The sequence below is a fragment of the Macrobrachium nipponense genome, chromosome 18 (genome assembly GCF_015104395.2).
Source record: "Macrobrachium nipponense isolate FS-2020 chromosome 18, ASM1510439v2, whole genome shotgun sequence".
NCBI classification, from domain to species: domain Eukaryota; kingdom Metazoa; phylum Arthropoda; class Malacostraca; order Decapoda; family Palaemonidae; genus Macrobrachium; species Macrobrachium nipponense.
The window spans coordinates 78,666,141-78,686,988 of record NC_087211.1 but is presented as its reverse complement, the minus strand read 5'-3'; the positions used below and the strand labels follow the sequence as shown (position 1 = coordinate 78,686,988).

Here is a 20,848-nt window from a genome sequence, read left to right as displayed (position 1 = left end):
CTGAAGACAGACTTATAGTATTGAAACAAAAACATTATATTGACATGACCAAGACTTCTCAAAGGCGCATTCTAGATGTGTTTTTATTGTGACAATGAACTTAAATAATCCTAATTATATTGAAACGTGGTCAGAAATCAATCCTGGTGCATAATGTAGAGTGCGCCTTTGACACATGCCATATTGATAAGACTTGTTCCTCTAGATTTTCTTCCTTACATTGAATTTAAAACTGTGGAGATCACTTCACAATAGCAGTGTGAAAGTGTTTTGCAAAGGACTGTGGAAGACATTCTCTAAAAGAATGACCAAAACTGACGCAGTTATTTTGAAAACTGACCTGTCTTCAATAAATAAAGGTAAGTCTTGTATTGTGGCTTTTAAAACTCGAGGGAACGTCATTGGAATTTCACCATTTTTAATATTGCTGAAGACAGGCTACGTAATACAAGAAAGTAGCCAATATCATATGTATCTTTGTCAAGAAAGTAGCCAATATCATATGTATCTTTGTCAAGAAACTGTTTATCATATAATTTACTCATATGACTAGCATGAAAGATTAGATATTGACTGATGAAAATGGACTTGAGTGTAGGGAAAAGAAAATGGATGAAAATTTACAAACTGGAGTACATGTTGAAAATAATCCTTAGGAAGTATTGTCCATCAGTGTCCATGACATAGTAAAATCTCATTAGGGAGTGGTTCCCCTTTAAGTTTTATACGTCAGCAGGTTTAAAGGAAATTAACTGATATATTTTCAAAAGTTCTGTGGAATAACTTAATTTAGTCAAGAAAGTCACCAGATTTTCGTAGTGACAGATCTGGGCCTAGATTTGAGGAAACTAAATTTCTTGTAAACTACAGTATTTAGAGCATTTCTGTTCAAAAGTTAAGCTCTAAATTGTCTAATCTTTTAACACTTCAAGACTCGTTGGCTTTTGCAGAATTCATATAGCACATCAACTACTACTTAAGTCTTAGCGATATTTGCCTTTCAGTGCTCACAGTTGCAGTAAAAGTAATTTTCTTGCTAGGGTACGGAACTTACATTATTTTGAAGCTGAATTGATGCAAGTTAACCTAGTATATCCATGAAACAAGTTAAAGTTACATGAAACCAAATGGCTTTATTTTACCTTAAAAATTATATATATATTTTATTTTGCTAGTTACAACAATATACAATGAGCTGCCCTTTCTGAGTTTTTTTGTTCAAATGAAGTTTCTAGCCAAATAGTAATGCATGGTAAATTAGCAGTGAACTTTTACAACTGTCATGCTGCTGTTGAAAATCGGAATGAACAAATATGTATCAGTTTCCTATATATAAACCATTACAACAGTGATGTTCAAATCCTATGCGACATGATTCTTTTTGTGTCGTTCAGATTCTCAGACAATGTGACGTTGCCAAGTAGTATTAACTTTTTTTTTATTTCATGTCATACATGACAAAAAGTTTGCGAATTCACAGCTTGCACTATTTTCTTTATGGTTATATAAATATGATCCCTTTTATGCATTGGTATATAATTCGTAATTTGTGTGATTTAAACAATTTTTGTTTTTTTCGGGTTGCTTAGTTCAAACTACGGTGTGATACGGTTAGGCGGTGCCATCAATGACAGCGCACATAACATGCTTCTCGGGCTGGTCAATATAACTACATCTGCAACATTATAACAGTAGACTTAATAAGCTCAACAGTCATAACAACATTTTCAAAATAGGGCTATGAATTACAAGTTTTCTTTTAGGCTGTGTATAAACCTAATAAAATAATCTAAGCATAGCTGTTAATGAAATTATATGTAGAAGTTACCTGTTCTTTGAGGAATAAAAGATAATGATTTTAATTATTAATTATATGTAGAAGATGGCTATTAATCGAAATATTTATTAGTATTAATATCAAGGCATATGGAACACTTGTTTTTTTTTAACTGGCTTAAAATATTATTTTCTTAAAATTCCTTCTGCTCGCTTTTGGTGTATAATTAATTATTTCATATGGTAACTTGAAGTGCAAGAATGTATGGATAACCTCATTTGCTTTCTGGCCAGAAATTGTTAATTATAGAGAAGTGAATGCTGAGTGTAAAGTAAAAAATTCTAACACACCTAGGCATATGATCAAAATGTTGGTTTTGACAAAAGAATTATTGCATAGGCAAATATTTGCTACTAAGCATGAATTTTTAAAGTGATTTTACAGTTTTGAAATATACGACAGATCTCACTCTTACGGAATATATTATGACCCTATTGTATGCAATAATTGTGTTTTTACATTGAATTAATAGATAAATATGGAGCACGTTAGGTTGCCAGTTAGTGAATTTTGAACGAAATCCTATGCAATCGTGTAGCATCAGTTCTGAGCATATCTGTATAATTACAGCCTCCTTCCATGTTTGAGTTTGTAGTTTATAAATATAATTCAGTAGTTTACCTTGACTATTTTCTTTGCACTTAAAGTTCTGACATAGATCTGCATTGTGTAGCCTACTCTGTGTATACTACATCATGCATTAGCTCTAAAAATATTTAAGTGATACAGTAGTTTAGTAACAATATGGGCAAATTGGTACTGTGCAATTATAATTTCTTTATGGTAAAGATTTAATAATGTTCCAGTTACATTTGAATTTCAGGTCGAGTTTTGGTCTCTCTGGTTGGAAACACTGGGCCATCTGCGTCCTGGTTTTCAGACAATGGCTTTGAGTTAGACTCCCCAGCCATTCAACAGAATCCAGAAGTAGAGATCCTGCATCCATCACTTCTGACAGTACAAGCAGGACTAAATGAGAAAATGCCATCCATTGTTTCTAACCTAAAGGCCTCTACTGTAATACGCACTTCAGGTCACAATACTGCAAAAGCAATATTTCCCGTGAATAGTACCAGCACTCTTAGAAACTGGGTTAGGCCAAGGCAGGTACCTTTGCCAAATACTGGTAGTGTAAAACCAGTAGTCCTAACGACAAGAACTTCACCTCTTCTAGCCTCCTTACGGCCAAATTTACGTCCTGTTCCATCTTTGATTCCACATAAATCGTTACAAGGCAGGCTACAAAATATAACATTGCAAACTAACTTTGGGATTCAAAGGCAACGCCCATATATCAAAGGTTTAAGCAGGCGTCCTGTCCCAAAAGGCAGTTATGCACATCAACTGCAGTTCAGGCCACGAAGACTGTCTTAGAATAGTTGGGTATATAAAGAAATATTTAATCCATTTTACTGGATCATCAACTACCTCTTCATAATTTTCATGTAGTCCAACAGTTATCATTATTTATTGTGTGATAAGAACTGTGCAGTAGATGACATTGAAATATTTAGCTTAGCATACATTTCATTTGTTTTAAATTCACTAGTATTATACTTAAGTTCTTACCAGAATAAGAATTTGTAGCATCACAAGTATGACCGGCATTTAGAAAAAATTAAATTTACATGATTAAATAGCTTCAAAATGTAAAGGTTTTAATCTGTATACACGTAGATTATTATATATTCCCGATACTGTAAATGTAAACAGCCAAAGTCAAGTTATTTAGCATTTACTGTTTTTAGTATAATATAGATGAAAGCAGTGATTTTCAAATAACCGAACACAATAATGTCAGGTGTGAGGTACTGTAATTGCATTCAGGGACCAAACCACTTGGGTACTGTCTGCAAACTTTTCCTTGTCTTTCCTCAGGATTTTTTTTAAGTACAAATGGCTCTGTCCTCTTATACTGTAAGTTGCCTTGGAAGTGGATCATTCAGCTGTGAAATTTAAAGATCAGTAAGAAGTCTGTCGTATGAGATACCTTGATTTACATGGGGCCTATTGAATGAAACCTTGCATTGCTATGCCAGATTGTATAGGTTACATGAGTCAGGTGTCCCTTGCAAGTTTCTAATGTATACAAAGCAGAGCCTTTTATTAGATCAGGAACAAGTGATTGGGGGTTCCCCCCAATCACTTGTCGACCTCATTCTGATTAATACTTCTCAAGAAAAGGCCATAATACCTTTCAAGAAAAGGCTATGGTTTGTATGTGTGAAAATATAAATTACTCTAAAGATCTGGTATTACAACTGTTGAACACTAAATAGTGTATATCATTTAATACAAGTATAGTACAGAATGGCACAGATGTAACTGAAAGAACTATTTGAAATTCTTCTATTATATGGAAAGTAGTGGCATTGTGAACCCTACAAACGTCTGAAAAGGCCAAAAAAATATGCAAAACACTACAACTTTGTCACTTAACCTTTTATGTCAAGATTGTTGCAGTGACAGCTTTGTATATAGGCTTCCATGAATGGAGGATTTTCTGTAGTTAAAACCATGTATAAGCCTCCATGAACGGAAGAGTTGAGTTCAGTAACAGCAATGTATAGACTTCTGTGCCCCCTCACATATTGGTTAGGTTTTATTTAGTGGTAATATATATTGTTTGCTCAAATGTAAATAGGACTTCGTACATAATGTGTAGTACGTAGTATATTTTGTATTAGTTTACAAAGACCGCTGAGTTTGTCTTGACTCTTTTGGGTTGGTATTCAAGAATTGTGTACCCATAGCAGTTATATTGTTTACCTCATAAATAGTGTGTTAGCATTATGATTTTTTTTTTATTTGACAAAATGAGACAAATTTTTAATCAATTTCATATTTTTCATAGCTAACAAACCTGAGGTCTTAACAATAGGATAATTTTCTAGTGCCAGCTGGAAACCAGTTAAAAAAAGTCAAGGATTCTGTGTCATCTGGCAACTTGTGGATATATACGAGGTGGAAGCTGGTCACTAAATGGGCTTGGAACCACGTGACACGTCAGTCTTTCTTCGAACCCGGGATATGAGAGGGCCAGTTAGAGGTGAGCAGTTAACGTTAAGACCTCAGGTTTGTTAGCTGTGAAAAATACAAATTGATTAAAAATTTGTCATTTGTTCGTGAACGGAACATACCTTCTGTCTTAACAATAGGATAAACTTATACTTAGAGGGAGGTACAAGTACCCTGAATCAGTTGGAGGCTCAGCCCACTCGACCATCCTTCCTAGAAGCCTGGAGAGAATAGATAAGCAAGCGTCTAAAAACTCAGCCTGCTGGGATTTAACGCAATGAGACATATCCAGATTCATTGCATTTGTGGAAGCTAAATAGAACTCTCTCTGTTCAAGCAACAAACAATGTAGGCCACAGGGGTTTATTACCACTCCTTCCCGCCCTTGCCAGAGGGAGGAGTAAGTGCTACTGAGAAGCAGATTTGTCTATTGTATAGGAACAAACTAAATAACTGCAACTAGTATGGCTGCCACACTTGCCTGTATCAGACCAATTCCAGCATATAACGTGTGTATTCTTCAACCTACCCATAGAAAGAAAGGAAAAAAACAAGAGAGACCAGCTATCTCACTCATTCTCTCCCACACGATCATCTTGGGTAAGATACTATCTGCCATCCTGCCAGGAACACTGGATGAGCAGCCACCGCTGGACCTAAGAAAAAAGCGTCCAAGGACCTGTGGGCAATGTCCTTCATGAAAAGGAAGTGAAGTCTGCTGAAGCCAGGAACCAGCATTCAAAATCTGTTCCTCCGATGTCATGTGCTCTAGCCTGCACAGACTGTGGCAGAACTATAAGGTGAGGAGTATGCCTGTTTAATCACCTCACGCAGCCAGAATGAAATAGACACTAACATTCTGGACCGGCCAGTGCTAACAAAGTCTACGAAACCTAAGCCTTAGGTGATAAGTCCTTTTCAGAGAGCAGTGCATAGCTCTGACAGGACAAGGCAAAAACTCACTCAAGGAGGGAATTGAAGATGAGGCAAATCTGCCATCATGGACCAAGGGATTTTTCAGTCTTGGCTACGAATTCTGGGACAAATTCGAAGGCCACAGACCCCCAACCAGGTGTGTTTAGCATCATAACTCTCTTCGAGGAAGCCAAGGCCAACAGAAAAACTGTCTTTAGAGTCAGATTCCTGACATCGGAAGATTGAGTTTTCTTGGTGAACAGGATTGTTTAAAACTCCTGAACAACATTGAGATTTCCCAGAATGAAGAGATGTCCATGCCCTTCAGGCGCAGAACTAGCCCAAGCAGCCCTGTAGCCCCTGAGAGCTGAGACAGAAAGACCTTTCCCGTTTCTGAGAGATTAGAAAATCCACTATCGACCGAACAGAAGTTCCAACAAGTGGAGAGAAACCCTGTCAATGACCTCAATCACAGTAGATGCCCCACTTGCCTTGGTAAACTACTGATGAAGACCTATTAAGATGGCTGGACATCTGGCCCGCTACTTTGCGAGAAAAGCCTCTTGCTCTCAGGAGATACTTGACAATCTCAAGCTGTGAAGCAATAGAGACCCTACCTACTGGCAGGACCTTTCCACACGAGGCTGGAAAAGGAGGTTGTGCCATTGGGGAATTTCTCTTAGAACCACTGACAGAAGAGGTGAAAGGTCTGGGAACTGCTCTGCCTGTGGCCACAGAGGCTCCTCCAAAGTCATCCGGAGATTCCCAGAACTCATTGCTCTGTTCAGGGCCTGACGGGTCAGGCAGAATGGAGGGAAGGTGTACACCTTGAGATTGTCCCAAGGATGCTGTAGAGCATCCTCTGTCAGAGCAAGAGGATCCAGGACCACCAAAAAGTAGACCACTAGGTTCCTGTTGGAGTAGCAAAGAGGTCTAACTCAAGTCTTCCCCAAAGGTGAAATGGCCTGTCAGCTATGTCCTGATGCAGAGATCACTCCATACCTAGGACTTGACTCTGACGACTTAGCCTGTTGGCCACCACACTTGTCTTGCCTGGGATATACCAGGCCATGAGCTCCACTGAGTTATCTGTCACTCAATAGTGCATCTCAACTGTCAAGTGGAGCTGGCGGCAGAAAGGTGTCGTCTTTGCCAACGAACAATTCTGGAACCATAAACAGAAGACCTCTAGCTTCTGTCAAAGAGAAGTCTAGCACAGGTCTTTCCAAGTAGACATTAGATAATAGGATATCCCAAGAGGATGTCCTACAACAAAATGCTCAATACAGGTACGTTCTAAATAGTATCCTACTGCCAGTTTGTGCATTGTCAAAGTAATTGCACTGAAGACAGGGAGAAGTCCATGAGCTGCCCAAGAAACATGCACCTCCAACAGTGGAGAAGTCCTATGAAGATAGGACATCCCCCACACCCCCTTGACTAAGGAACCACCATGGCGACATTACAGAGCAACATATCACAAACTACGATGGATCTTAACTGCTTCAGAGATAACAACACAAGGATGCGAGTTACATTTCTGATCTGGTTACTTGGATAAAAAGGTGGGTTAAGCTAGGCACCGAACTGAATCTTACAGAATCACGAAGCACATGCTCAGGGAATCTGAAGAGTATGCTAAAAAAAAAAAAAAAAACATAAGTAGGATCGACTAGCTAGGATAGGTCAGGCTAAACACTAGCCTGAGTGGTTGGGTTCTTAGCCTAGCGAGTGGTTTTCTTAGCCTGGTCTAACTAGTTTGAAACTACCTTAACCTAGCCTAAATGTCTGAGTTCTCAGCCTAGCAAATGGTTAAATCAGAAAGGCCACCAGTTCTTATCCCTCCTTTGCCTTGAAGCCTTCTTGGTCTAGTCTCAAGTAACTAACCAGAATGTAGGTCTGAATCCCAATGAAGCTGTATGGCTTGATTGAATGAATCCATTGACTTGCTCTGGAGAACATCTGTCAGTCTTTTGCTGTGGACAAAAGATATTGTACAGACGTTCCGAATTACTGTTGGGTGGGTCGTCATCTCTTTCACCAGAAGAACTAAGCTCTCGAATGATGGAATAAGTCTGAATTCACCTTGACAAGGAAGAAAGTGGAATGCCGCAGTGTACATACATGGACGTGCAATGAATCATGTACATGGACGTGGGATGAATCATGTTCTACATGAATGTGCAATGACACATGTACACAGTTGTGAGATGTAGAACGATCCACAAGTGAATGTCAGGGAGAAGATCGCCCTTGCCTTGAAGTCTCTCGATCCCTTACTCTGGAAGGCGTATGAAGGAAGTAGGCCCGCCATCACGTACAAGGACATGCAACGAATAGTGTACACAGTCGCGATATGTAGAACGATCCATATGAGAGCATCAGGGAGATCCACCTTTGCCTAGAAGAGTCTTAACCCCTAACTCTGGAGAAAACAATTAAAGCAGGACCCCCATCATGTACAAGGATGTATGATGAAACACATACACAGCCGTGTTCACCTTTGACCCTGAAATCGGAACCTTCTCATCATGCAACTAACTTGAACAGGCTGAGGAGACGGAGAACCAGCCTAAGAACCCTGATGCGAGGGAAGAACACAGACTGGAACACATCCACACACTTGAAGGGGAGTCACGTACGTGCTGGGAAGATAGTGAAACACCTCTCTCTCAATCTCAGAAGCCACAAAGTCCTGAATCCTCCAATGTCTGGCTAGAATGAGGCAGAGGAGGAGGAGAAGGCAATGGAGCCCCTGCCTTAAGACATCTCTTGAAAGAACACCTCCAATGGGTTGACAACTGACTGCGATGACGTCATGGACGAGGATGAGAGTGACATCACGGCAACACATTGAGGGAGAGACGTCACAGGCGCAGAAGTGCTGAGTGATGTCATGGCATTCGGACTGGTAGCCCAAATCAAAGGCCTCACTGATGGCGAAGATGGCAGAAAGGTTGTTTCCTCTTCTATTGCAACCAGAGGGCCTCCCCAGGACACATATACATGAAGAATAGTGAAGAATTTACCAAGTAAATCCACTGTCGAAGGAAGCAGAAGAAAGATCACCACTCACTTGAACACCAATCGAAACTATTTAGTCATAAGAAGTCATGACGTCACAGGCCCATCCATGATGTTCACAGCAGACTACTTTTACAGTGAGAGAAAACAATGTGTAAGTTCAGAAAACCATTCAAACACAACCATACTACAATTTTATTTCATGACAAAAGGGAGTACCAAGTCAAACATCATTGGATGACAAAACATCAGAGAGAGACTATATCCACACATTGGAGAGCCATCTGTAAGGTTGGTATCCCTGCATGACGACGCAGTATAGGAACACACCGCCGATAGGACTGACTGGGTTCCAAACTCTCTTCACAGCACCAACAAGCATACCAAAATCAGTGAAGTGGCATCTCTGTCAGAGGGAAGCGAAGCAGAGGGCCTCCCAAGTTCTGAGTAGAATGCCGCCACTGCCATACTTCAAAACGAGAACCAGGGCTTACAACTGAAGAGCCTGTAAAGAAGCAAATAACATCTCTCCCTCAGGAAAGAAGATATCTTCTATCCTGTGAGAGCAAAAAGAATCATATTTATCTGTAAGGATAAAGGGAAGAGAGTGAGCCGTACAACTCATGCCCCTCCCCCACCAAAATGACGAGACAGCAATCATGACTGGTCCTGCAAGCAGATAGGACCAACGCAATCAGATTTTGTCCACTAATAAAATTAGAGTTGAAAAAGTGTAGCAATACTCCTATGCTAGAAAGCTGAATCCTAGCATAAAAATCTTAGTCTACAACACGAACCCCTAACGTCCCGAAATACAAATTCTAAAAGACTAAAACATTACCACGTTCCCAGAAAATGTGTTACTAGATAAAATAAAAATTGAATAAAGTCATAATACAAATGTTTTCAAAATATCATCAATATAAAAGTAATAAGCTAAAGAACAAAATGTAGCTGGCTCCTCTCACCCTGAAGGGGCAATATCTCTTTGGGAGACAGACCAGCATTACACATAAAACAGCAATATGCATCTATCCCAAAGGAACAGGAATTCTGGGCTGGATAAATATGGAACAAAGCCCATAAATACGGAACAAACCATGGGCTTAAGAAAAAAATTGGCTTGTGGGGAGGAGAGCAAAATGAAAGTCAACTCTTCACGGCAGTTAAAGAAAGACGTGTCACGAGGTTCCGTGTCCAGCCAGTGACCAGCTTCCACCTCGTATATGCACGAGTTGCCAGATGCCACAGATTCCTTGCCTTAGAATCTTTGATTGTTTTTTAACTGGTTTGTAACTGGCACTAGAAGATTATCCTCTTGTTAAGACCGAAGGGGTGTTCCCCATGTGAACAAGCTTAAATTGAAGAATAATCTTCATTTAGTTTTTCCATACAACCTGTATATACAAGAATTTGAAATCTCTTGTCTACAGTGGGTATGTTATATTAAATTTGTTCAAGTCCAATAATTATTGCTAACCCCTTATTTGGAAATGTATCAGCAATATTTATTAGTCTTTTATTTCCCTGTAATTTTATATTAGTGTTATTATAAAATGAAAAGCAAGCTACTGGGGTGAGTTGTGTCAATACCTGAAGAAAAATAAAAAAGCAAGAAAAATAATGGTGCAAGAACAAAGAAAGGGGCAGATCTTTCTGTCTCTTAAAAGCAGGGAGCTTGCAAGTCACTGAAAACAGAAAAGAATGTCAGTTTTGTAGTAGAAGGAAAGTAAGATTACTAGGAAGAATTCTCCCACCGAGCTCAAAAGAATAAGGGCAAAAACAGTACCTATGGAAAAGAGGGAGAAATGGTGGAGAGGAAAGAGACAGAAATGCGAGTTATTTGTGATAATTCATCAAAAAAATTGCCCAAGATTTAATGCTAACAAGAAAATAAAATGAGCAATAAATATGAAGGCAACACCAAAAACAGATGGAGTCATTTGTTACCATAAATTAGTTTATGACATTTTACACATCTCTAGACCCCTCTTAAAGCTCATCCTTCCAACCTTTTCAACATAAATCTTTAGTAGGCAAGATGAAGTCGAGAATTTATGGTGTATACAATATAAAAAAATACTTCATTTCTTAAAGAATTTACGGTATACAATATAAACACCAGATATCTTATTGGAAGGTTGTACAATTATAAGAAATCATTCTCTCTAAAACAGAGAGGGCAATCTCGACAACTAAAATATTAAGAACCATGAGATTCAATTACATTTTCACTTAAAAATAATGGGATGAAAGAGAAAACAGAAATATTGTAAGAAACATGCTATGAAAGAAATGACTCTTGTTCACAAGCTTACCATCAGCAACATTTACAAGATCAAAAGTAAGTCTACCTCCATCTGTAGGGCTCTTCTCTTCTGTAATTACCGTTTTCACTTATATAACTTACCCGGTGGTTACATATAGCTGTCGTCTCCTGACGTCACGGCAGAATTTGAAATTCGCGGTAGCGCTAATGGTTTGACAGGTGATCCCTCTACTCCCGCCCTCTACCGGGTACCGGGAACCATTCCAACAATAAATCAGAAGTTTCCTGCCGTCGGAACCGGTAACACGGTTCCTCTGCTGGTTGGAATTTGGAATTGATCATCTTGGTTTTCTCCTTTTGGTGATGTACCTTGAGTTTACTGATCTTTTTGCTAGCGCTATAGTTATTTTGGTTTTGATATTGTTGTCCTTTTTAGGAATTATTTTGAATTCTTCACGATGTCTGACACCGGCTCTGTTCAGTATAGGGTGTGTAGTAGTGGGTGTAAGACTAGACTTCTTAAAGCTTCACTTGATCCTCATTCTACTTGTTGGTTAGTTGTAGGGGACGTGAATGTTCTTTTGAGAATACGTGTGAAGAATGTAAGTCTCTAACATCTCAGGAGTGGAAGGCACTGGAAAGTATATGAGAAAGTTAGAAAAGATAGAATCAGAAGGCTTCACAGAGATCTTCTTATAAGTTAGTGAGTAGCCAGGATATTCCTCTGAATTCTATTAATCCTGTTCCTATTAACCCCGTAGTGGTTGCTCCTGCCCATCGAATCTGGTATCTCCTCTTCCCTTGTAATCTCCGATCCCGTCCCCCGGTGTCAGTATTACGAGCCGATATGGACTCGAAATTGTCTCTTTCCTCACCACTATGCAGAAAATGGGTGAGACAGTGCAAGAAGTGGTAGTTAAGTGTGATAATTACTTAGTGCAAGTGTAGTGGAGGAGGTGGTTGTTCGGCCCGTTCGTTCTCCTAGGTCTAGGCCCCTGTCAAACTCCCCAGATCCTGGGAGGAGGCATGCCGAAAACCGAAGGGAGGCGAGCGGGACCTGCTCCCGAGCAGCCGCCCCCAATCAAGCAATCTGCTAGCCGTTCTATCACCCAGGATGCTGTCGCTCACCATTGGAAAGGTGTTGCGAGGAAGTTTTTTCGTCAAGTGACTCTAGTTCAGATGTTTCCTCTTATAGAGGTTGGCGTAATAAGACTTCTAGACCGCTGAAAAGGTCGCGCGATGTTTCGCCTGCTGCGGTTCCCAAGAAGGTGGCGGCTGCCGAACCTTCTTGTAGTTTTTGGGAGGAGCCTGAAGCTTTTTCTCCGGCGGTTTCGATTTATCGCCCTTCTCTCATAGAAGTGGAGAAGCCGAACACGCACACTCCTTCGGAGCCTTCTCCAGAACCTCCTCAAGTGATAACTCCTGCGGCTCCAGACTGTTTTGTGGATCATCCTTCTACACCTCCCGCGCCTTCTACGTCGGTGGATCCTCACCTTCGGTGTTTGAACAGATGAATGCCAAGTTAGGCAGTATCTTGGAGCTTTTTGGCAAGTCTCTTCGTCCCCGAATGCGCTCCCGACCGCCTTACATCTTCCGCAGACTACTGTGCAGTCCTCTTCGCAGGCTCCTTTTGCAGTCGCCTCTTCAGGCTCAGACTCTCCATGTGACTCCTCTTCAGACGCCACTTCAGGCGCCTGGTCGGACTCCTTTCCTGACTCCGTCTATGGCGCCACGTCAGGCTCTCGCTCGAGCGCCAGCGCGGCCGCCAGCTCAGCCGCCAACGCAGCCGCCAGCTCAGCCGCCCGGATACGTCTCAGTACAGGCTCAGACGTCTTCTCCTGCTTTCTCACACCCTCCTCGGACGCGTCAGGGTGCGACTTCGCCGAACAGGATTCCTCTTCCGATGGAATGTTCGCCAGTTTCGTCGAAGGAAGCTTCGGAGTTGGAGGAAGAAAGAGAAGGACTTACAGAAAAAGACAAGCATTTGTCGGGGTATAAACTCCTTTTACGATCCTTCGTTGACAACTTTGGAGATTCTTTTGCGCCTTCCGTTCCAGTTTCTCCTAGTTCGCAGTGGAAAAAGGACAGTAAGCCTGACTCCTCGTCCTCGTTCACGCGTCTCGTCCTCTCGATTTCGGCTAAGAAAGCTATCAAGAAAGTTAACGCTTGGCTTTTGGAGAAGAGGGAACAGGGGAAAAATGTTTTTTGTCTTCCCCCTTCGAGACTTTCGTCAAGGAGCCGTGTCTGGTATGACACTGGAGAAGTTTTTTCCCTGGGTGTGACTGCCTCCGCTCAGGGAGACTTTTCTAGTCTCGTGGACTCTTCCCGCAGAGCAGCCCTTAATACGTACTGCTAAGATTTTCTTTTCAACAAATGAACTGGAGCATCTTTGCAAGAGTGTTTTCCGTGTTTTCGAAGTTGTTAGCTTCCTGGATTGGTCCATTGCTTCGCTGGCCAGGAAAGTCAAGTCATTTGGACTTTCGGAGGAGCAATTGAAGGATTTTGCCTCGGTACTGGATTGTATCGATAAAGGCATCTGTGATGGAGCTTCGGAGCTCGCTGCCATTTTCGCCTCTGGAGTGTTGAAGAAGAGACAGCTTTGGTGCTCCTTCTTGTCGAAAGGGGTTTCATCGAACCAGAAGTCTGCCTTGCTCTTCTCTCCTTTGGACAAGAAACACCTATTTCCGCAAGAGATTGTGAGCGAGATCGCTCAATCTTTAACACAGAAAGCGACCCAGGATCTTTTAACACAGTCAGTGAAGAAGCCCAGGAAGATATGCTCCGGTTCTTTCTGCTTCTCGGAGTGCTCCCTCCACGGAAGCTCCTAAACCATTTCGAGGGAGAGCTCCCGTTCGTCTTCCTCCAGGTTTCGTGGGAGAGGTAGAGCCTCTTCTAAAACCACTCCCTCTTCCATCAAAAAGTAGGCCCGTAGTCCTCCACACAGCAGTAGGAGCCAGATTACACCTTTTCTGGCAGACCTGGTTTCATCTCGGAGCGGATCCTTGGACGGTCCAGGTCCTGAAGGAAGGATACACCATTCCGTTCATCAAGCACCCCCCTCTCACAGAATTTCCTGTGAATTTGTCAGCCTACTCGGAGAACTCCGAAAAATTTGCTGCCCTCCATCAAGAAGTTCTCGCCTTACTGGCAAAGAGGGCCATAGAGTTAGTGGACTCTCCGCAGGAACCAGGATTTTACAATCGCCTTTTTCCTGGTAAAGAAGGCCACGGGGGGTTGGGTTGGAGACCGGTGTTGGACGTCAGTGCCCTGAACGTCTTTGTCCTGAAGACGAAGTTTTCTATGGAAACGACCCAATCGGTATTAGCAGCTCTTCATCCTGGAGATTGGATGGTTTCCATAGACCTTCGGGACGCTTATTTTCATATTCCGATTCATTCGGAAGATTCCTGAGATTCGTGTTCCAGGGCCGCATTATCAGTTTCAGGGCCCTCTGCTTCGGCCTGTCGACAGCTCCACAAGTGTTCACCAGAGTTCTGTCGTCAGTAGCAAAGTGGCTTCATCAGACGGGATACGAATATCCATGTATCTAGACGATTGGCTTCTCAGGGCAAGGTCCAGACAGAAGTGTGTGGAGGACCTACAAAAGACTTTAAGGATGACGGAAATCCTAGGTTTGTTAGTAAACAAAGAAAGTCATGTCTCACTCCTTCTCAGGAGATAGTTTATTTAGGAGTGAGACTGAATTCAGTTTCTTTTTCAGGGCTTTTCCTCTCGCCAAAGGATCGACTCTTGCCTGAACAAAATAGACGAATTTCTCGTCAGACAAACTTGCTCGGCGAATCAGTGGATGAGCCTTTTAGGAACCTTGGCTTCAATAGAGCAATTTGTAAGTCTGGGCAGGCTCAACATGAGACCACTTCAATTTTACTTGAAGCAGAAGTGGCAAAGGAAGAAGTTCCCAGACTCCTTCGTGTTTCCCCATCTCGGAAGGAATCAAACAGGACCTACTTTGGTGGAAATCAGAAGGAAGGCTAGAGGAAGGCTCTCTAAGCCAGTTGAGCCCCAACCTTACTCTTTTGTCAGACGCATTGGACAAAGGGTGGGGAGCTACTCTGGGGAGAAAGGAAGTGTCGGGTCTTTGGCAGATTCATCAGAAAAGCTGGCACATAAATCTAAAAGAGTTGAAGGCGATTCATTTGGCTCTAATGCACTTCAGACAGAGGTAAGAGGGAAAGTAGTGCTGGTTCAAGCAGACAACACCACGGCTCTCTCTTACATAAAAAAAAAAAAAAACACAGGGGTGGGGGGGACACACTCGTTCTCTCTGTGCGAGGCGGCGAGAGACCTACTCATTTGGGCGAAAGAGAACAAGGTTGTCTTGAGCACAAGATTTATTCAAGGCTCGAAGAATGTAAAGGCAGACATTCTCAGCAGGAGAGGACAATTCCTCCCTCCACAGAGTGGACATTACATCCTCAAATATGCAAGAAGCTTCGGGGATTTGGGGATGTCCTCAGTTGGATCTCTTCGCACAAACAAGACAGCTCGTCTACCACTGTATTGCTCCCCAGTTCCAGACGAGGAGGCGTTTTACAGTGGATGCCATGCTTCTGGACTGGTCAAATCTGGATCTGTATGCCTTTCCACCTTTCAAAATGCTAAGATTAGTTCTGGCAAAGTTCAGAGGTCATCAGAACGTCCAGGATGACTCTGATAGCCCCCTTTTGGCCGGCCAGGGAATGGTTTCCGGATATACTACTGTGTTGACGGACTTTCCAGAGAGTTACCGTTAAGGAAGGATCTACTCAGACAGCCCCACTTTCTGAGGTTCCATCACAACTTGTCCGCTCTTCGACTAGTCGCCTTCAGACTGTCGAGCATCTCCTCAGAAAGAGAGGATTTTCAAAGAGAGCTTCAAGGGCTATTGCTAGACCCAGAAGAGAATCCTCTGATCGAGTGTACCAAGCTAAGTGGGTCCAATTCAGAGCTTGGTGCAAAAGAAGAAGGAATTTCGTCTTCTAAGACCTCTATAGCTCAGTTAGCTAACTTCCTTCTTTTTCTTCGTGAGAAGAAGAAGCTTTCTACCCAGACGATTAGGGGTTATAGAGCTATGTTGTCTTCTGTGTTTCAGACATCGAGGATTAGACATTTCTAATAATCAAGACCTCTCAGACCTGATTCGTTCCTTTGATACGACCAAGACAAAGGAGTCAAGAACAGTAGCTTGGAACCTGGATGTAGTTCTTAAATGGCTGATGTCAGATAGATTCGAACCGATCTCCTCTAGTTCTTTTAGAGATCTGACCAGGAAGACCCTTTTTCTTTGTGCTTTAGCATCAGCTAGAAGAATCAGTGAGCTGCATGCTATTGATAAGAGAGTTGGATTCGCTAAGGGCAATGCCATTTGCTCATCAATGCTGGGGTTTTTGGCTAAGAATGAAAATCCCTCACGTCCTTGGCCTCGTTCTTTCTCTATAAAGAACATTTCGGAGTTAGTGGGCCTAATGAGCCTGAATGTCCCTTCTCTGTCAGTGAGAGCACTTAGACATTATGTGCAAGGACCAAAGGTATAAGAGGTAAGAGTGATAACCTGTGGTGTTCAGTGAAAGATCCTTCTCGTCCTCTTTCTCCTAAAAAATGCGTCTCCTTCTTTTTAAGGAGTTTGATTTCCTGAGGCACACGGACAATGTCAGGACTCAGATATCAAAGTGTTTAAAGTCAAAGCTCATGAAATTAGAGCAGTGTCTACGTCTATGGCCTTTAGACGTAATCTGTCTTTGAAAGACATTATTAAATCTACATATTGGAGAAGCAATTCTGTCTTCGCATCTCATTATCTGACAGATTTGCAAACCACATATGAAAATTGCAGTACATTGGGGCCATTCATTGTGACTGACACGGTAATTGGGTGAGGGAGAGAAGGATGTATCCCATCCTCACTAACTTTTCTCCTTGATTATGTTTTTTGTATTTTTAAGGTTGTCTGAAGATACAGGGATTTTTTTTGAGTATCTTTCGTTCTTTTAATGTCTGGTGTATTTCTTAAACGGTTGTGGTGATCCCTCGTTTTTTCATTGTATTTTGTGGTGATTTGTACTGCGCCCTGAGCAGGGGCATTATAGTCTTGTCCGTTACGGTCACGTCCTCAACGGCAAGTACTTATTATTGTGTCCGACGCACGGATCCATATATCCTGTCGGTACAATAAAGGCCAGCAGACTACAGAGGCAGTAACCACTGAGTCAGCGGTCTTTAAAGGTAAGGAACCTATATCTTCGGATAATTCCAACAGTTATTTTAGCTGCCATTGTCCCACCACCTAAATGTGTCAATCAGCTATATGTAACCACCGGGTAAGTTATATAAGTGAAAATGACATTTTTATAATAATATAAAGTTTCACTTATACTTACCCGGTGGTTACATAACGAAGCCCGCCCTCCTCCCCCCCATATGGACAGGTAGGCATGAACTTCTGATTTATTGTTGGAATGGTTCCCGGTACCCGGTAGAGGGCGGGAGTAGAGGGATCACCTGTCAAACCATTAGCGCTACCGCGAATTTCAAATTCTGCCGTGACGTCAGGAGACGACAGCTATATGTAACCACCGGGTAAGTATAAGTGAAACTTTATATTATTATAAAAATGTCATTTTTCAACAAATGAACTGGAGCATCTTTGCAAGAGTGTTTTCCGTGTTTTCGAAGTTGTTAGCTTCCTGGATTGGTGCCATTGCTTCGCTGGCCAGGAAAGTCAAGTCATTTGGACTTTCGGAGGAGCAGTTGAAGGATTTTGCCTCGGTACTGGATTGTATCGATAAAGGCATCTGTGATGGAGCTTCGGAGCTCGCTGCCATTTTCGCCTCTGGAGTGTTGAAGAAGAGACAGCTTTGGTGCTCCTTCTTGTCGAAAGGGGTTTTCAATCGAACCAGAGTCGCCTTGCCTTCTTCTTCTCTCCTTTGGACAAGAAACACCTATTTCCGCAAGAGATTGTGAGCGAGATCGCTCAATCTTTAACACAAAAAGCGACCCAGGATCTTTTATCACAGTCAGTGAAGAAGCCCAGGAAGATAGCTCCGGTTCTTTCTGCTTCTCGGAGTGCTCCCTCCACGGAAGCTCCTAAACCATTTCGAGGGAGGGAGCTCCCGTTCGATCTTCCTCCAGGTTTCGTGGGAGAGGTAGAGCCTCTTCTAAAACCACTCCCTCTTCCATCAAAAAGTAGGCCCGTAGTCCTCCACACAGCAGTAGGAGCCAGATTACACCTTTTCTGGCAGACCTGGTTTCATCTCGGAGCGGATCCTTGACGGTCCAGGTCCTGAAGGAAGGATACACCATTCCGTTCATCAAGCACCCCCCTCTCACAGAATTTCCTGTGAATTTGTCAGCCTACTCGGAGAACTCCGAAAAATTTTGCTGCCCTCCCATCAAGAAGTTCTCGCCTTACTGGCAAAGAGGGCCATAGAGTTAGTGGACTCTCCGCAGGAACCAGGATTTTACAATCGCCTTTTCCTGGTAAAGAAGGCCACGGGGGGTTGGAGACCGGTGTTGGACGTCAGTGCCCTGAACGTCTTTGTCCTGAAGACGAAGTTTTCTATGGAAACGACCCAATCGGTATTAGCAGCTCTTCATCCTGAGATTGGATGGTTTCCATAGACCTTCGGGACGCTTATTTTCATATTCCGATTCATTCGGAATCGAGAAGATTCCTGAGATTCGTGTTACCAGGGCCATGCATTTATTCAGTTCAGGGCCCTCTGCTTCGGCCTGTCGACAGCTCCACCAAGTGTTCACCAGAGTTCTGTCGTCAGTAGCAAAGTGGCTTATCTAGACGGGATACGAATATCCATGTATCTAGACGATTGGCTTCTCAGGGCAAGGTCCAGACAGAAGTGTGTGGAGGACCTACAAAAGACTTTAAGGATGACGGAAAGCCTAGGTTTGTTAGTAAACAAAGAAAAGTCATGTCTCACTCCTTCTCAGGAGATAGTTTATTTAGGAGTGAGAGAACTGAATTCAAGTTTCTTTTTCAGGCTTTCCGTCTCGCCAAGGATCGACTCTTGCCTGAACAAAATAGACGAATTTCTCGTCAGACAAACTTGCTCGGCGAATCAGTGGATGAGCCTTTTAGGAACCTTGGCTTCAATAGAGCAATTTGTAAGTCTGGGCAGGCTCAACATGAGACCACTTCAATTTTACTTGAAGCAGAAGTGGCAAAGGAAGAAGTTCCCAGACTCCTCGTGTTCCCCATCTCGGAAGGAATCAAACAGGGACCTACTTTGGTGGAAATCAGAAGGAAGGCTAGAGGAAGGCTTTGTCTCTAAGCCAGTTGAGCCCCAACCTTACTCTTTTGTCAGACGCATCGGACAAAGGGTGGGGAGCTACTCTGGGGAGAAAGGAAGTGTCGGGTCTTTGGCAGATTCATCAGAAAAGCTGGCACAAATCTAAAAGAGTTGAAGGCGATTCATTTGGCTCTAATGCACTTCAGACAGAGGTAAGAGGGAAAGTAGTGCTGGTTCAAGCAGACAACACCACGGCTCTCTCTTACATAAAAAAAACAGGGGGGGACACACTCGTTCTCTCTGTGCGAGGCGGCGAGAGACCTACTCATTTGGGCGAAAGAGAACAAGGTTGTCTTGAGCACAAGATTTATTCAAGGCTCGAAGAATGTAAAGGCAGACATTCTCAGCAGGAGAGGACAAGTCCTCTCCACAGAGTGGACATTACATCCTCAAATATGCAAGAAGCGTTGGGGGATTTGGGGATGTCCTCAGTTGGATCTCTTCGCCACAAACAAGACAGCTCGTCTACCACTGTATTGCTCCCCAGTTCCAGACGAGGAGGCGTTTACAGTGGATGCCATGCTTCTGGACTGGTCAAATCTGGATCTGTATGCCTTTCCACCCCTTTCAAAATGCTAAGATTAGTTCTGGCAAAGTTCAGAGGTCATCAGAACGTCAGGATGACTCTGATAGCCCCCTTTTGGCCGGCCAGGGAATGGTTTCCGGATCTACTACTGCTGTTGACGGACTTCCGAGATAGTTACCGTTAAGGAAGGATCTACTCAGACAGCCCCACTTTCTGAGGTTCCATCACAACTTGTCCGCTCTTCGACTAGTCGCCTTCAGACTGTCGAGCATCTCCTCAGAAAGAGAGGATTTTCAAAGAGAGCTTCAAGGGCTATTGCTAGACCCAGAAGAGAATCCTCTGATCGAGTGTACCAAGCTAAGTGGGTCCAATTCAGAGCTTGGTGCAAAGAAGAAGGAATTTCGTCTTCTAAGACCTCTATAGCTCAGTTAGCTAACTTCCTTCTTTTTCTTCGTGAGAAGAAGAAGCTTTCTACCCAGACGATTAGGGGTTATAGAGCTATGTTGTCTTCTGTGTTCAGACATCGAGGATTAGACATTTCTAATAATCAAGACCTCTCAGACCTGATTCGTTCCTTTGATACGACCAAGACAAAGGAGTCAAGAACAGTAGCTTGGAACCTGGATGTAGTTCTTAAATGGCTGATGTCAGATAGATTCGAACCGATCTCCTCTAGTCTTTTAGAGATCTGACCAGGAAGACCCTTTTTCTTTGTGCTTTAGCATCAGCTAGAAGAATCAGTGAGCTGCATGCTATTGATAAGAGAGTTGGATTCGCTAAGGGCAATGCCATTTGCTCATCAATGCTGGGGTTTTTTGGCTAAGAATGAAAATCCCTCACGTCCTTGGCCTCGTTTCTTTCTCTATAAAGAACATTTCGGAGTTAGTGGGGCCTAATGAGCCTGAATGTCTTCTCTGTCCAGTGAGAGCACTTAGACTTATGTGTCAAAGGACCAA

General features: G+C 42.6%; 1 protein-coding gene across 1 annotated transcript in view; it reads left to right on the top strand.

The window, feature by feature from the left end:
- LOC135197232 (zinc metalloproteinase nas-23-like) overlaps window positions 1–7,432 on the top strand; it is an 86,299-nt gene extending 78,867 nt beyond the window's left edge. Inside the window, exon 10 of the mRNA XM_064224317.1 lies at window positions 2,661–7,432. Within this exon, the coding sequence (XP_064080387.1) occupies window positions 2,661–3,211 (551 nt within the window). The 3' untranslated portion in view covers window positions 3,212–7,432. The remainder of the gene's footprint in view (window positions 1–2,660) is intronic.
- Window positions 7,433–20,848: the final 13,416 nt, after the last annotated feature.